Source organism: Lepisosteus platostomus, chromosome 5, assembly GCF_059453375.1.
Source record: "Lepisosteus platostomus isolate fLepPlt1 chromosome 5, fLepPlt1.hap1, whole genome shotgun sequence".
Lineage (NCBI taxonomy): Eukaryota > Metazoa > Chordata > Actinopteri > Semionotiformes > Lepisosteidae > Lepisosteus > Lepisosteus platostomus.
The window spans coordinates 2430757-2448478 of NC_142615.1; the positions used below are offsets into that span (position 1 = coordinate 2430757).

The 17722-nt window shown below is 47.4% G+C and overlaps 1 protein-coding gene and 1 long non-coding RNA gene across 4 annotated transcripts; one reads left to right on the forward strand and one right to left on the reverse strand.

Moving 5' to 3' along the window:
- Positions 1-132: 132 nt before the first annotated feature.
- Positions 133-3976, reverse strand: LOC148662438 (uncharacterized). 2 transcript variants are annotated; one of them, XR_015936824.1, is made up of 2 exons: positions 2882-3976; positions 133-1225 (listed from the first exon to the last, which is right to left on the reverse strand). It is a non-coding gene; the product is annotated as an uncharacterized LOC148662438 (long non-coding RNA). The 2 variants fall into 2 exon arrangements; XR_015936825.1 differs by having other exon boundaries at positions 2000-3976.
- A 2393-nt stretch (positions 3977-6369) lies between these two features.
- Positions 6370-16981, forward strand: LOC148662439 (uncharacterized). 2 transcript variants are annotated; one of them, XM_088632079.1, is made up of 6 exons: positions 6370-6510; positions 11919-11970; positions 12632-12964; positions 13177-13455; positions 13547-13831; positions 14354-16981. In XM_088632079.1, the coding sequence occupies exons 2-6, from the start codon at positions 11928-11930 to the stop codon at positions 14767-14769; spliced, it is 1356 nt and encodes a 451-aa protein (XP_088488205.1). In that variant the 5' UTR covers positions 6370-6510; positions 11919-11927; the 3' UTR covers positions 14770-16981. The 2 variants fall into 2 exon arrangements, with proteins under 2 accessions (XP_088488205.1, XP_088488204.1); XM_088632078.1 differs by lacking the exon at positions 6370-6510 and having other exon boundaries at positions 11393-11970.
- Positions 16982-17722: the final 741 nt, after the last annotated feature.

Here is a 17722-nt window from a genome sequence, read left to right on the forward strand (position 1 = left end):
CTGTACAGTAACAGACAGCACTCTGAACACCCAGTACAGTGACTATTAATACCCAGTGCAGTGATGATTAACACCCAGTGCAGTGATGATTAACACCCAGTGCAGTGATGATTACAGTGAATACCAAGCACAGTGATTGCCTGTCATAGTGAACACCCACTACAGTTTTTATTATACTGAACACCTGGTACAGTGATTTTTACAGTATTTTACAGTAAATACCCAGTACAGCAACTATCTGTCAGTGTAAATGGAGTAGTGACTATAACATCAATTACCCAATAAAGCAATTATACTGAATACCCAGTATGGTGATTACAGTAAAATCCCAGTACAGTGATTGTCCCTCACAATGAAAACAGAGTTCAGTGATTATTACAGTGAACACAGTACAGTGATTATATTAAATTAACAGTGCAGTGATTATTATACTGAATACCCAGTATGGTGATTACAGTAAACCCCCAGTACAGTGATTGTCCCTCACAATGAAAACAGAGTTCAGTGATTACAGTGAACACACATTACAGTGAGTGTCCCTCATTATGAAAACGGAGATCAGTGATTATTATATTAACAGTGCAGTGATGTTTATGGTGAACACCCAGTGCAGTGATTATTAATACCCAGTGCAGCGATTATTAAAGTGAACACCAAGTAGTTATTATACTGAACGCCCAGCACAGTGATTATTATACTGAATACCCAGTATGGTGATTACAGTAAAAACCCAGTACAGTGATTGTCCCTCACAATAAAAACAGAGTTCAGTGATTATTAGTGAACACACAGTACAGTGGTTATTATTTAAATAAACTGTGGTGATTATTACAGTGAACACACAGTACAGTAACTGTCCTTCATCATGAAAACAGTGCAGTGACGATTATATTAAATACCCAGTGCAGTGACTATGATGTTTCATGAGTCTAGAGGCAGCAGTCTGACCAGGATCTTGAGGGAGAGACAGCAGGTCAGGACACCACCCTGAGGGTCACCCTCCGCCACCCCAACAAAAGGAAGGAGATCCCCTCTCCACCTGGACCAGGGTCATCAGTAGCTCTTCGGCATCCTCCTCTTCCTCCAGCAGGCAGGGAGGAGGAGGAAGGCAGTCGGGACAGCCTGTCCGTCTCCCCGAGACGACTCCTGCTCTGCCCCCTCGGAGTGTGTCAATCCCAGATTGGACCGATCATATCCCTGCAGGATCGATGAAGACCAGCATCACCTGTGAGGGAAACCCAGTGAAGGAGAGACTCACCTGCTGATATCTTGCTAGCAAACATACTCCACTATATTGCAAATGATGAGATTTTCCTATAAAGTATTAAGAAACAACACACATCTACAGCCTAGGTGTTAATTTATAAGAGAAGCCTGTAAAACAAACCAGCAGGACTCAGTTTTCAGGGAGAAGCTGTGGAGTGAAAATGACTCAAGACAGAAACAGAACTGAGAACAGTCCCTCTGTCTCAGCTACACTCTCTCTGACTCACTCATGTTAATGTGCATCAGAAAAACCTGTTTTTTTGAGAGGGTGTAATGTAGCTGCCTCTGAATACATGTTTTTTCTTTAACAGTGAAGGGATTTACAAACACAACACAAAGTAAAACTATCTACTGCTTTCGTCTTCCGGTTGTTTTTATATCATGAACTATTCGCATTATGCCAGCACGGATAACACCAATACGGTCTTTGAAAGAAATAGTCACAGACCTGTTTTATTAATGACTTTAAGAGCAGCTGTGTGCATCTTCCGCTATTTAATGTTTTGTTTGTTTTTCCAGCAGTGAAACTACTTTGTAATAAACGAGTCAACAATGCAACGTTAACAAAAACACTTCAGATAGAAACTGCACAACGGGTGAATAATATATATACATATATACACACACACACACACCAGCTAAACCACAACACAACCTAAACTTTCCAGAACTGTGCTTTGTAACCAATCAGCAAAAAGCAAATGATCCTTTTTTCCCCATTACAAATATTCACCTCTCGTTTAGAACAGTTTAAAAGACGACGAAGCACGGTGATAAATTATCGTTTTTCCAGCAAAACGCAGACAAAAGCAAATGTTTGTGAAGTTACATAGCTTTTTCCCCTTACCTTGGAGAAAAACGCTTTTTATTGCAGTAAAAGTGAAGCACCCGGTCAAGTTCAGGCCTTTTTTAAATGATGACTTTAAGAGCAGCTGGGGGCATCTGTTGCCAATTAATGCTGCAAACAAATAGTTTCTATTATAAGGGCATTGCGTGGTTTTTGTGGGTCGGTGTTGTTATATCCAGGGTTGAAAATGTCATTTTACATAATAATACTTTACTTGTAGCATGTAATTATCTTTGAACGGTAATATTAAAGCCCTAGTTTATCCAAGACATACAAATTTAAACTGAACCAAAAAAACGGATGTTGTTTATAACACGGACCCAAGCTCAAACATCAGAAAGTGCCCATCCCTTTGTCAAGAAGTACAGACACACACTGCACAGCACATAGTACACACATCCGACAACACGTGTGTATTTGCTAACAACGCTTCACTTCTCAGTTTCCAAATAAATTAACTGTTTTGCAAACTATGGCAGGCGCAGGTGAGGTCCGATAACTCACTAAAGACGAACATAATGTTTGTTTTCACCGCAGTGCAACTATTGTATAATAAACGAGTCAACAGCGCAACGTTTGCCAAAACACTTCAGATACAAAGTGCACAACGGAAAGATAAATATTTTACCGGCAAAAACCACAAAAAGCCACACCACGGACTACACATCACAAAACACCAGACGAGCCCAACTCCTCAGAACTGTGTTCTGTAACCAGATGCATCAACACACAGCAAACGAACATTTCTTTCCCATTAAAAATATTCACCTCTCGTTTAGAACAGTTTAAAAGACGACAAAGCACGTCGATAATCTATCGGCTTTCCGGCGAAAGCAAATGTTTGCTGAGCTACATAAAAACGCCTTTGATTGCAGTACAAGTGAAGCACCTGTCTGCTTGAACACAAGTTGCAGCCAAAATGACGACTCACCCCTCCCACCGGTTCAAATAGCCCGGCTGTGGGAACAGCTCCTCTGATAGGTTGAGGTCTCTGTCATTCCCAGCGACTTCTGACCAATCATAACCTTAAACCCGCCCCCCCATAGCGCGCATGCCTGGTTTATGTTTTGAAACCCTTCTCTCGTAAGAACTTAGGTAACTTGTGAGGAAACACAGAAAAGTAAAAAAAAAAGTGTCAAATCGCCCCTTTTCAAACTGTAAACATTCAAATCAGCCTCTGTAGGAGCTGCCGTAGTGAGAAACAACAATAAAATAATAAATACGTGCATAGTGCTTATTTTCTCCACCACACGGTATTCAAACCTGTATAAATACTGAATAATATTCATAGTGGAAAAACAATCAATCATTCAAAGTTTATTTCTCAAAGGCACAGCAAGACAGCGTGCCGCAGTGGTTGCTGGCAATGAAATGTCTTTTCTACGAGCTCCCAAAATGAAAACATCACACAGTTAAAGTTACGAAATAAGGTGACATAATAGTAGAGAACAGTGCGATAGAAACGGAACAAGAGAAGCTCAGACAGGGGTCAGTCTACACAGAGCTGCGATGTGTCCAGGCTGTGTGCAGTCCATGGTGTCCCAGTGGTCCAGTTGTGCCCAATACAGTGACAGCTGTGTCCGTGTAGCCCGGGCGGGGGATGAGCTGAAGGAGCCGCAGTCTGACTGCAGTCTGGCTGTGTCTCTCTTCTGCTACAGGCAGTATGGAAATAGATCAATGAACTGCAGCAGCAGGAGTCACAGTTGCACTGCAGGGGTTGCTGGGTCGCTGGGTCCAATCCCGGACCCGGGGTGCTGTCTGTGTGGAGTCTGCATGTTCTCGCTGCATGTTCGAGTGGGCTCCTTCCAGGGGGGAAGTCTTCAGTCCCAAAGGGGCAGAGGACAATAACATTAAAGAACTACACTTCTCAGCATACACTGGGCCTCAAGTCTTCAGTCCCAAAGGGGCAGAGCTCAGTAGAATTAAAGAACTACACTTCCCAGTATTCACTGGGCCTCACAAGTCTTCAGTCCCAAAGGGACTCAGTAGCATTGAAGAACTACAATTCCCAGTATTCTGTGCCCCTTGACTTGAAAAGCATGCTCCCTTTAAACTCAATCAAGTGCACAGTGATGTACAGAAATGTTGACTCATTTACCTTTTTTTCTCGGTATGTTTGAGCGAGTGGGGTATCGCAAAATCAGAACGGAAAATCATTTTATTTCTGTCTCGAGTGAGTGAAGGAAATGATTGGGGGTTTTACATTTCCTTGGGCGTTAGGTTCTGTGTTTCAGTTGGAAGTGATTTTTTTTACCTACTTTTCTATGAAACCGCAGCTGTTCGTATCTGATCATTATCATCAACCAGGAGTTACCTTAAAGTGTTAGTTTTCGGCTTCTAGGATGGACGACTCGAATCACTAATTACCAGGAGCCGAGACAGAACAGTTTAGTCATTAAGCGCGTTTCTAATTGACTAGTAGCAGCTTTTTTATGGTTCATTTTCAGTTTTGCTGAGGTTTCTAAAAGCACTGTTTGGTACTGTGGTTTGCTGTAAGTTTTTATCTACTACAATGTTGCATTTTTTTATACACCGTTTTTATACTACAACCGTGTGTGACTTTGTTTGCAAATGACGGCTTTGACTTGTTTTTTTGATAATTAATAAATGAAGTTGGTCAGTGTGGACTGTTCCTTTGATATTCCTCCTCGATAAAGAGAGTAAAGCAGACCCACTGGACTCAAGACCCTCTGCAACACGGACACAAGCCTGCAGGAGTTATCGGAAACCTCATTTTAGGGAAAACACATTAGGCAGCCTGCTTACTTGTGGACCAGACTCAGCCCAGACCTGTCACTTCTGTCTACTGCATGCATAACGCGCAGTACCGAGTGTCTTACTGTAAAACACTGATGTTTGCACATGTAATGGCTTGAAACCATGAGGAAGTGACGATAGGTGTACTCCGAGTCCTGCTGCGATTAACGCCGTTTCTCGACAATTAGATCAGAACGGCTTCTTTCTTTTCTTTTATTTTTTTGCATTGAGTTCATATTCCCTATAAACAAAAGACCCGCGCACACACACACACTCTTGGGGGGGGAGAGGCGTAATTGTATTGATCATGTCGTCTGCCTCCGCAGAAACATGCAATATACTCGCGTCCGGGGGGGTTGGCTGACAGTAGCACTGGTGAATGTGTTGGGGTTTTTAAAAATACATTTCGGGCTGGCCGGAGAGAAGGGAGACGAGAGAGAGAGAGAGATCTAATTCCAAAGTTCCCACACCTGCCAGAATCCCAACGGGTCCTGATCCTACTGGGAGAGGGAGGAGGGAACTCAGCTGAACTGTCAGCCCAGTGTGTGATCTCCTGTCCCAGCCTGAGGAACAGACAGTGAGCCCGTCTCTCAATAATAATAATACAGTGTGTGATCTCCTGTCCCAGCCTGAGGAACAGACAGTGAGCCTGTCTCTCAATAATAATAATACAGTGTGTGATCTCCTGTCCCAGCCTGAGGAGCAGTGAGCCTGTCTCTCAATAATAATAATACAGTGTGTGATCTCCTGTCCCAGCCTGAGGAACAGACAGTGAGCCTGTCTCTCAATAATAATAATACAGTGTGTGATCTCCTGTCCCAGCCTGAGGAACAGTGAGCCTGTCTCTCAATAATAATAATACAGTGTGTGATCTCCTGTCCCAGCCTGAGGAACAGACAGTGAGCCCGTCTCTCAATAATAATAATACAGTGTGTGATCTCCTGTCCCAGCCTGAGGAACAGACAGTGAGCCTGTCTCTCAATAATAATAATAATACAGTGTGTGATCTCCTGTCCCAGCCTGAGGAACAGACAGTGAGCCTGTCTCTCAATAATAATAATACAGTGTGCGATCTCCTGTCCCAGCCTGAGGAACAGTGAGCCCGTCTCTCAATAATAATAATACAGTGTGTGATCTCCTGTCCCAGCCTGAGGAACAGACAGTGAGCCTGTCTCTCAATAATAATAATACAGTGTGTGATCTCCTGTCCCAGCCTGAGGAACAGACAGTGAGCCCGTCTCTCAATAATAGAGAGAGATGCACTCCCTTTCGGATGCACTCGCGTCTCTTGAACGCCGCCTCAACAAAGTCAAGGTTTTATTTTCCACGAAATACGAGGGGTGGAGAATAAAACTTTGACTTTGTTTTCGTCGACAGAAACGAGCGGCGCACCGATGCCACACGTGTCACAAGAGGCCAACAAGGTCCTAGGGACCGCAGAGTGCTGCTCTGAACCGAAAGAGTTAAACCGAAAGTAAAAGGGCAGTCACGTGGGAGTAGGAGAAGGGGACAGACGCGAAAGGCGCCAGTGTTTGAAAATGTTGGCGGTCCTGAACCTTGTTCACTTTGTCTCGGCTCTTTCTCCCGAGACGGAAGATCCCGCAGAAATCTCCGTCCAGGGCTGACGAGGAGCGCACTAGGTGAGTAGAGCCTCTCGGCGGCCAGCTTAGCTTGCAATGACATTATAAGGCTGCACATCCTCTCTTCAGCACAGGGATAAACACCTTCACTCGTCCCTGTGCCTCCTGACGCAGCCCGCCCTGCTGGAACTGCTTTAATCGCACGGATCCCGCCCTGCAACGGGGTCGAGAAGCCGTGCAAACGCCGTCATCGGGGCTAGGAAAAAAAAAAGCTGTTTTATGAAGGCACCCACCACCCCACCAACACAAAAGAGTTAGCAACCGGACGCCGAGGGAGAACGTGCAGGATTAGCGCTGTCGCTTGTGCTGGTAGGGAACGGCTTTCAATCGGGTTCCGGTGCGAGTTTTGAACGGCACAGACTAAAACAGAACTGCTGTGTGTGTTTGTGTGTGCGGTGGGTACACAGAGGGGGGTGGGGGTGGGGAACAGGCTGCCCAGCCCTGTGGTTGAAGCCGATACCCCGGCTTCTCTCCAGACACAGCTGGGTGAGCTCCTCCAGTCAGGACAGGAGGCTCTGCTGTACACAGAGGGGGGTGGGGGTGGGGAACAGGCTGCCCAGCCCTGTGGTTGAAGCCGATACCCCGGCTTCTCTCCAGACACAGCTGGGTGAGCTCCTCCAGTCAGGACACGAGGCTCTGCTGTACACAGTGGGGGGTGGGGGTGGGGAACAGGCTGCCCAGCCCTGTGGTTGAAGCCGATACCCCGGCTTCTCTCCAGACACAGCTGGGTGAGCTCCTCCAGTCAGGACACGAGGCTCTGCTGTACACAGTGGGGGGTGGGGGTGGGGAACAGGCTGCCCAGCCCTGTGGTTGAAGCCGATACCCTGGCTTCTCTCCAGACACAGCTTGATGAGCTCCTCCAGTCTCCTCTTCACGGTTTCCTTGTGCAACATGAACACTTCGGCGGTTGTGCACGCAGGAAACGGGCTGAAACTGCTCGTTTCGGGGGGGGGGGGGGGGCGTAATTGTATTGATCATGTCGTCTGCCTCCGCAGAAACATGCAATATACTCGCGTCCGGGGGGGTTGGCTGACAGTAGCACTGGTGAATGTGTTGGGGGTTTTAAAAATACATTTTGGGCTGGGGGAGCGAGAGAGAGAGAGAGCGAGCGAGAGAGAGAGAGAGCGAGCGAGAGAGAGAGCGAGCGAGAGAGAATGTTGGAGCAGTCTGCAGCCCCTGGTCTCACACTACACGACACAGAAATCAAGTTCCTGCTCTACGCAGATGACCTGGTCCTGCTGTCGCCCACAGAACAGGGGCTGCAGCAGAACCTGGCACTGCTGGAGCAGGACTGTCAGACCTGGGCACTGACAGTCAATCTGGACAAGAACAGAGTTATGGTTTTCCAGAAGAAAGCCAGACCTCAGGGAAACAGGTACAAATTCACACTGAACAACAACACATTGGAGCACACATCCAGCTACACATATCTCGGTCTCACCATCAGCTCTTCCGGGAGTTTTGACCTGGCAGTGAAGGCACTGAGGGAGAAGGCACTCGGCTTTCTACGCAATAAGAAGGAGGCTCTTCAACATCAACCCACCAACAAGAATCTGGCTCCAAATATTTGAAAGTGTAAAACAACCCATTGCCCTATACGGCAGTGAAGTGTGGGGTCCCCTCACAGACCAGGATTACACCCAATGGGACAAACACCCCACAGAAACTCTGCACATGGAGATCTGTAGAATCATCCTCCGTGTGCAGAGAAAAACCCCTAACAACGGGTGCAGGGCCAAATTAGGCCAGTACCCACTATTGATAAACATACAGAAAAGAATATTAAAGTATTGGCTACACCTAAAAAACTGTGACCAAAATTCCTACCACCACAAAGCCCTGCTGAGCCAAGAGCTGAGCCCAGAACAGAGCCCCCTGAGCCAGCTGGTCCTGAGGCTCACTGACCTGAGCCACACCAACACTAACCAGCATCAGGACAACACTGCTAGAGCACCACAACCCAGACTCAACCACATCACAGCACAGATCAAACAGCAATATCTCACATACTGGGACACACACACACACAAACACAACATAAACTGGAATGCTACAGAACCTTAACCAGACAATACACACTAGCTGAATATTTGACCAAAATAAAAAATAACAAACAGAAACAGACCCTGACGAAGTACAGGCTCAGTGACCACAACCTGGCCATAGAAACTGGGCGACACAGGCAGACCTGGCTGCCCAGAGAGGACAGGCTGTGCTCCCACTGCCAGCGGGGAGAAATAGAGACAGAGGTGCACTTCCTACTGCACTGGGACAGATACTCTGGGATTAGAGAAACATTCTTCCCGAAATTCAGAAATCTAATCCCAGAGTTCCCACACCTGCCAAAACCACAACAGGTCCCAATCCTACTGGGAGAGGGAGGAGGGAACTCAGTTGATCTGGCAGCCCAGTATGTGATCTCCTGTCCCAGCCTGAGGAACAGACAGTGAGCCTGTCTCTCAATAATAATAATACAGTGTGTGATCTCCTGTCCCAGCCTGAGGAACAGACAGTGAGCCTGCCTGTCAATAATAATAATACAGTGTGTGATCTCCTGTCCCAGCCTGAGGAACAGACAGTGAGCCCGTCTCTCAATAATAATAATACAGTGTGTGATCTCCTGTCCCAGCCTGAGGAACAGTGAGCCTGTCTCTCAATAATAATAATACAGTGTGTGACCTCCTGTCCCAGCCTGAGGAACAGACAGTGAGCCCGTCTCTCAATAATAATAATACAGTGTGTGATCTCCTGTCCCAGCCTGAGGAACAGACAGTGAGCCCGTCTCTCAATAATAATAATACAGTGTGTGATCTCCTGTCCCAGCCTGAGGAACAGACAGTGAGCCCGTCTCTCAATAATAATAATACAGTGTGTGATCTCCTGTCCCAGCCTGAGGAACAGACAGTGAGCCCGTCTCTCAATAATAATAATACAGTGTGTGATCTCCTGTCCCAGCCTGAGGAACAGACAGTGAGCCCGTCTCTCAATAATAATAATACAGTGTGTGATCTCCTGTCCCAGCCTGAGGAACAGACAGTGAGCCCGTCTCTCAATAATAATAATACAGTGTGTGATCTCCTGTCCCAGCCTGAGGAACAGACAGTGAGCCCGTCTCTCAATAATAATAATACAGTGTGTGATCTCCTGTCCCAGCCTGAGGAACAGACAGTGAGCCCGTCTCTCAATAATAATAATACAGTGTGTGATCTCCTGTCCCAGCCTGAGGAACAGACAGTGAGCCCGTCTCTCAATAATAATAATACAGTGTGTGATCTCCTGTCCCAGCCTGAGAACCAGTGAGGCTGTCTCTCAATAATAATAATACAGTGTGTTATCTCCTGTCCCAGCCTGAGGAACAGACAGTGAGCCTGTCTCTCAATAATAATAATACAGTGTGTGATCTCCTGTCCCAGCCTGAGGAACAGTGAGCCCGTCTCTCAATAATAATAATAATAATACAGTGTGTGATCTCCTGTCCCAGCCTGAGGAACAGACAGTGAGCCTGTCTCTCAATAATAATAATACAGTGTGTGATCTCCTGTCCCAGCCTGAGGAACAGACAGTGAGCCCGTCTCTCAATAATAATAATACAGTGTGTGATCTCCTGTCCCAGCCTGAGGAACAGACAGTGAGCCTGTCTCTCAATAATAATAATACAGTGTGTGATCTCCTGTCCCAGCCTGAGGAACAGACAGTTAGTCTGTCTCTCAATAATAATAATACAGTGTGTGATCTCCTGTCCCAGCCTGAGAACCAGTGAGGCTGTCTCTCAGTAATGCTCCTTCTGTCTACAGTATATGTCAATATTTTAGGATATGTCTTTATTGTAAATGTCTGTAGTTTTTATTGTATTTCTAGTTTCGTTTCATGTTCATTTTATTTTTTGTATTTGCTGTGGCAACACTGATTGTACCCATCGGTCATACTAATGAAGCACCTTGAACTGAACTGAATTCAATTCAATTCAATTGGAAAAAAAAACGCGTGAAAGTGGGTGCGTTTCCTCGGGGCCCCTGGGACACGCCTGAAGCTGCGGCCACCCAGTGCCCACGGCGGCGACCCCCGGTTGCAATTCCACGCGATTTCATTGCGGGACAAAGATAAAGAGCTTTTTCAACCCGCCCAAATTTGAAATCAAAACTCACATGTTAATACCATTTACAGCCACTGGGGGGCATCGTGTGACAGACCACGTGCTGGCGAGCCTGACTTCCGTGTTCTTATAGAGGCGTTTCTCTCTGACGTTTGACATGTGAAAATATCAGGAGCGTCAGTTATTGCTGCCTCGGTCCCGTCCTTCATCGAGACCTGTTTGTTTTCGTCTCCGGCAGAGACCGCGGCAGGTGTCTCGTTTACAAAATCCGGGATTTAGATTTCTGATGTAACGAGTTCAGGCAGATTCTAGTTACAGTTTAACAGCTTCTCCCAGGTCTTCTAGTGCTGCAGACACACACACTGACCCCTCCAGGACCAGGACTGGACAGCCCTGCTTTAAAGACCCCTGGAGACTCTGCAGACACACACACACTGACCCCTCCAGGACCAGGACTGGACAGCCCTGCTTTAAAGACCCCTGGAGACTCTGCAGACACACACACACACTGACCCCTCCAGGACCAGGACTGGACAGCCCTGCTTTAGAGACCCCTGGAGACTCTGCAGACACACACACACACTGACCCCTCCAGGACCAGGACTGGACAGCCCTGCTTTAAAGACCCCTGGAGACTCTGCAGACACACACACTGACCCCTCCAGGACCAGGACTGGACAGCCCTGCTTTAAAGACCCCTGGAGACTCTACAGACACACACACACTGACCCCTCCAGGACCAGGACTGGACAGCCCTGCTTTAAAGACCCCTGGAGACTGTGCAGACACACACACACTGACCCCTCCAGGACCAGGACTGGACAGCCCTGCTTTAAATACCCCTGGAGACTCTGCAGACACACACACACTGACCCCTCCAGGACCAGGACTGGACAGCCCTGCTTTAAAGACCCCTGGAGACTCTGCAGACACACACACACTGACCCCTCCAGGACCAGGACTGGACAGCCCTGCTTTAAAGACCCCTGGAGACTCTGCAGACACACACACACACACTGACCCCTCCAGGACCAGGACTGGACAGCCCTGCTTTAAAGACCCCTGGAGACTCTGCAGACACACACACACACTGACCCCTCCAGGACCAGGACTGGACAGCCCTGCTTTAAAGACCCCTGGAGACTCTGCAGACACACACACACACTGACCCCTCCAGGACCAGGACTGGACAGCCCTGCTGTTTCTGAAATGCCTGATCTATGATTGAGCCTGTTCTAAAAGTCAGTGAGTCTTATTCATGTGTTCCTTGTTATAGTGACTGTTTCTGTATTTGCTGTGCTGTGTCTCTCTGCAGAGTCCCAGTATGAAGCTCTGGATTGTCTTCACTGGGATCTTCTTCAATGGAGGTGAGAGCTGAAAACATTTTTTGATAATTCCATTCTTTTTAGAGAGGTGAAAGTAAAAAGAACTACAGTAAATATTCAACATGCAGATAACAACCAACATTTTCTTCATTTAACGTCTAATGCCTGCGTTTAATCCTTATACCCGATTGAGGTGTCATTTTCCGTCTTTTTAGTTTCTAAACTCTTGAGTTGTGTTGTTCACTATGAACTGTGCTCCTGCCAAAATAGATCAGTATTTCTCACATAAATCGGTATTTGTTCTTATTGGAAATCCGGCAACTTTCTCAGTAAGGAAAAGTTTGATCACAGTAATATTAACATCCGGTACATGTTTGTTTCACTGTGTTGTGGAGCTTGGTGAAGATTGAATATCCTGTGTTCATCATGCAAAGAAAGTGCTCAGGGCACAGTGCAGTTTGTTCTTCCTTTAATCTTCTGCAAGAAATCTTCACCTGTCTCTGCTGCTTCAATCTGTGACCAGATCTATTGATTACAGTCGGGGTGTCGTAGACTGATGCTCGCTGCGGCTGAGTTTCTCCTGCGTGTGTCTGTAAGGGTGCTGTCCTGCGTCTCTTTCTCGGTGTCGCTGGGAGGCAGTGGCTGATTGGGTAGAAAAACCTGTATCTTTGTGTGTCTGTGACGGCGCTGCTGTCTCCCCCAGTCTGCCCAGGTCCTGTCTCGGTGTCGGTGAGGTTTGGGGACTCGGTCTCTCTGCCCTGCGACGGATCAGCCTACAGGGAGACCCCAGAAGATCGGATCTACCTGAGGTGGAAGACTCCACAGCTCCTCGTCTATGAGTTGAGCAGAGGACACCTCTACACTGGCCCGGGGTTCGAGAACAGAGCTGAGGTGTCCCGAGAGAAGATCAGAGAAGGAAACTTCTCCCTGACTCTTCATCACCCTTCCTTCTCTGATGAAGATGTCTATGAGTGCGCGTTCAAGAAGGAAATCAACAACCTGATGATTTTGGGAAGCATCAGGCTGAATGTCACAGGTACAAACTGTATTTCTTTTGTCACAGGTGTCAGAAACACGATGAAAACACAAGGTGTGGAGATCCAGTTCTCCTCTTTCATCTTGTGAAGAATATTCTTGTGTGTCATGTTGCTGTACCCTGTGATCTAGCCTGACAACACAAACAGTAGAGATATTGACCAGTGTGTAAAGGTCTGTACAATCATGTCCTTACCCTTCTGTTTCTCTCAGCTCATTCAGAAGTCCTCACCCTGCTGTCCGGAGACAGTCTGACTCTCTCTCTCCACACTGCTGAGCCAGTGGAGGTGCTGTTTGATCCTGCAGGATCTACTAGGTCTCTCAGGGTTTTCCTGAGCAGCGCAGGGCTCCCTGGCCCCGGGTACGAGCAGAGAGTGTGGGTGCAGGACGGCTCTCTGACACTGCGCTCCCTCACACCAGCTGATCAGGGGAGCTACACAGTGAGGGACCTCCAGGGAAACACCATCAGCACTGCGATCGTCACTGTGGAGGGTGAGCAGGTCTACAGTAGGGGGACTAGAGGGGTCTCCACTCCTGACAGAGGGGGGTTCTTATATCGCTCTCTGTCCTGATTGTCTTCCAGCTCGCAGAGACACTGTCACCCTGCAGGCTGGAGCCTCTCTGTCTGTCCCCCTGTTCACTGGAGACCCAGTGGAGGTGCTGTTTGACCCTGCAGGAGGTGGAAACTGGACCTCAGTGTGTTCTGTCCAGAACAGCACAGCCAGCTGTGTCCCCCAGTACAGAGACAGAGTGTCAGTGGACAATCAGGAGCTGAGGCTGCAGGAGCTGAGGGCGTCTGATCAGGGGAGCTACACAGTGAGGGACCTTCAGGGAAACACCATCAGTGCTCTGATCGTCTCTGTGGAGGGTGAGGATCTTCAGTTCTTCCCATCAGGTCATGTTTTTTATCTAAGGGTTGTGTTAATGCAGCCTGTGGAAGATGTTGAGTCCAAGACATGTTGGGGTGCAGTCTGTAGGATTCCAGATTTTGTGCCCCAGGAGTATTGGGGTGCAGTCTGTAGGATTCCAGGTGTTGTACCTCATGGGTATTGGGGTGCAGTCTGTAGGATTCCAGATGTTGTGCCCCAGGAGTATTGGGGTGCAGTCTGTAGGATTGTAGGTGTTGAGCCCCAGGAGTGTGGGGGTGCAGTCTGTAGGATTGTAGGTGTCGTGCCCCAGGAGTGTGGGGGTGCAGTCTGTAGGATTGTAGGTGTCGTGCCCCAGGAGTGTGGGGGTGCAGTCTGTAGGATTGTAGGTGTCGTGCCCCAGTAGTGTGGGGGTGCAGTCTGTAGGATTGTAGGTGTCGTGCCCCAGTAATGTGGGGGTGCAGTCTGTAGGATTGTAGGTGTCGTGCCCCAGTGACGCTGTGTCTGTCTCTCCCTCACAACAGCCCCTCGTACCCGGAGCCGTGTGGTCAGTGCTGTGGCCACTGGCCTCGCTGGCGCCTGTGTCCTGGCCGTGGTGGCTGTGATCTGGGGTAAGTGGGGGAGACTCGGGGGCAGTGGGCAGTACCGGGCAGCACCAGAGGGCCTGGCGCCTGGAGAGGAGAGGGAGGACGAGACGCTGACCGGCCCTCCTCACCAGCACTGTCCCACAGCCTGGCCGGACCACCGGGGGGCCCCACTGAGAGCGGGGGTGCAGGGAGATCATGCCATTCCCAATGGACACCCTGCTGTTCCCAGTGAAGATCCAGCCATTCCCAATGGACACCCTGCTGTTCCCAGTGAAGATCCAGCCATTCCCAATGGACACCCTGCTGTTCCCAGTGAAGATCCAGTCATTCCCAGCGGTGATCCTACATCCTGACTCGAGGATCTTGTCTGGTCTTCTCAAGGGGAACTGTAGTCACACCACTGTAGTCAGCTCTTTACATATCGGGTGAGACCACTGTAGGTGCGTTTTTTATTCTTTTTTTGTATTGTTCTGCACTGAGTTTGTTTAATGAACAAATGTTTGTTTGTTTTTTAACAAAGGAACAAGTGAGAGGTTTCTTCCCTGCTTGAAAGAGAAGAGAGAAAACGCAACGTTTCGGCTGTGATCTTCACACCCGAAGGAGGCTTCAGAGCCGAAACGGTGCGGTTTTTCTCTCTCCTCTTTCCGGCAGGGAAGAAACCTCTCACTTGGCATGCTGACGCAGCTGCCCGCCTGAAATGTGTTTTTACTGTGTTTGTAACTGATTTAACCTTGACCGTTTAATTGCTCTGAACTGCCGCAAGGTGCTCTTGCTCAGAACAAATGTCTAACGTACTGGAGACTGAGTGGTGCTCATGGGGTTGGGGTTTTGTATGGGGGATTTTTTTATTTTATTTTTGGCTACCTTTCTTACTATGTTTTTATACAAGACTATTTATTGTAGAGGTCCGTAGCGCTGCTGGGCAGCTCTAAAAACCCACAACCGGCAGCTCTTATTCCGCCGTCACGTTGTCAGTGTCAGTGCCAGCAATGCGACTATATCAAGTTTTCAGTCCCATTTGGGCCAAGGTTAGTAGCATTAAAGAACTACAATTCCCAGCATTCACTGGGCCTCACAGTCTTCAGTCCCAAAGGGGCAGAGATCAGTAGAATTAAAGAACTACACTTCCCAGTATTCACTGGGCCTCACAAGTCTTCAGTCCCAAAGGGGCAGAGGTCAGTAGAATTAAAGAACTACACTTCCTATTTACAATTAACTACAATTAAATTTACTTTTTTTCTGAGTATGTGTGAGCGAGTTGGGGTATCGCAAAATCAGAACAGCAAATCATTTTATTTCTGTCTCGAGTGAGTCAAGGAAATGATTGGGGGTTTTACATTTCCTTGGGCGTTAGGTCATCCCCACCAGTGTGCCAATACCTGTGTTGGTGAACGTCTACCGCTGCACCAACGGGATCACCGTGTGGTATGGCAACACCTCTTCTCGAGAGAGAAAGGCACTGCAGAGAATGGTCAATATGGCCCAGAAGATCATCGGCTGCGGTCTCACCGAGATTAAACAGCTCTATGAGGACCGCTGCCGTGGTAGAATTCTGGCCATCACAGAGGACAGTCACCACCCAGGGCATGAGCTCTTCACCCCACTGCCCTCAGGCAAGAGATATAAGAGCAAACGGACACTGACCACCAGATTCCTCAATAGCTTCTACCCACAAGCAGTGAGACTGGCGAACACATTTGGCCATCCCCCTCGGACCACACCTACACCATCACCATCTACCTCATTGTAATTTATTTATTGTACGTCTCCAGTCATTGTTTACACGTCTGTATTGTTTACATTCCAACTGTCTGCATGTTTACTTGCACATTGTCTACTGTTTGTTTGTATATTATTCTTGATGCACTGTTTGCACTTTGTCTTGTTTTTTTACACTTGTTTTACAATCGAGACACTTTCTGTAAGTAAGAATTCCATTGTACCAGTACCGGTTACATATGACAATAAAGTTCAAGTTCAAGTGTGCAGCCCCCTCCTGGATGATGCTCCAGTCCTCTCACACACAGCAGCTCAGTGGGGAGGAGAGCAGAGGGATGGAGCCAGTTCAAGGCAATGTTTATTTATATAGATTTGCATTCTCGTTATACAGGCATGTCTGTTCTGCAGTATTGGGCTCAGGTGTGAAAGCAGTGTTGTCTGTTTCACCTGCCTGCAAAGCACAATCCCAATCTGGGCCCATGAAGTTAGAAAGTCTCAGGGCAGAGCTGTCCTGACCACAAGGGGGCAGCAGAGAGCCAGGGCTCAGTGGAGCTGAGAGAGTTTATTTCTGTTTTTTTTCCATGTTAACTTAATTATTTTATGTGCTTTGGCAACACTGATCATTCCCATCGGTCAGGTTAATAAAGTAACTTGAATTGAACTGAGTCAGACTGCTGGACAGTTCAGGTGTCAGAATTTTTTTTGCAATATTAGGCTTCAACCGGGTTTTTGTGTCTTAGAAGAAAAAGCAGTCACTCCCCTCGAATCTGTGACCATCTGAACACAAACTGTACATCGCTTGAAATGCTATATCATGTTTGTGATGAATAAATTAACGTGAGATTTTTTTTTGCCAGTGGAGTGGATGCTCGGATTTAGTGAACGAGAATGTGAACAATCTGAAGTGTTTTCGATTCTTTATAAACATTTTCCCTGTGGTATGTTTCTGCTCGTGTTTAGTGGCTGTGAAGCGCAGATCGTTCAGTTTGTCACGTGAGAAATTTCCAGTATAGTCTTCACAAAAAAACAATACAGAATTATTTTTTTTTTTTTTTTTTAAGATTAATCGATTTGTCCCAGATTTTTATGCAAGCTAGTCGACACCTAGGACGAGGCCTACCCCTACAGGCACTTTGGGCCAACTGATAGGACTAAAAAATGAAAAAGAATGATCTGTGAAAACAGGAAAAAAACACCTGCTGTTTTTTTTCTTACATTTGTCTGCTGAGTGGACACATTGAGAGACAAGAAACATGACTGTTCACTCTCGATGGGGTGAGCTGCTATCTGCTATGTCCTGTAGCAGAGATAGAACGATATTTAACCCAGATCCTAAACCCTCTTACTCTGTAGAGCCACTCTTAACCCTTAAATCTTCGCTTATTAGTGTTAGGAATAGTAATTCAAGCGAAAACAAATCACAGGGGCACAGCCCGGGTTTGAACTCGTGAGTCTACAGTTTTTACCCTCCACACTATAGAGCCACACCCCTTCGCTTCCCACTCCTATTAACTTCTCAATGTGTTACTGTCGATAAGACTTAAACCAAAAGACACGCAGAGCGTTTCGGCAAGATTCAAACCCGCA

Excerpts from the sequence above, each read along its gene's own strand:
- LOC148662439 (XM_088632079.1), top strand. The coding sequence starts at position 11,928 with ATGAAGCTCTGGATTGTCTTCACTGGGATCTTCTTCAATGGAG. Across the intron at positions 11,971-12,631 it reads TGGGATCTTCTTCAATGGAG|TCTGCCCAGGTCCTGTCTCG; the intron begins GTGAGAGCTGAA and ends TGTCTCCCCCAG. Across the intron at positions 12,965-13,176 it reads CATCAGGCTGAATGTCACAG|CTCATTCAGAAGTCCTCACC; the intron begins GTACAAACTGTA and ends TGTTTCTCTCAG.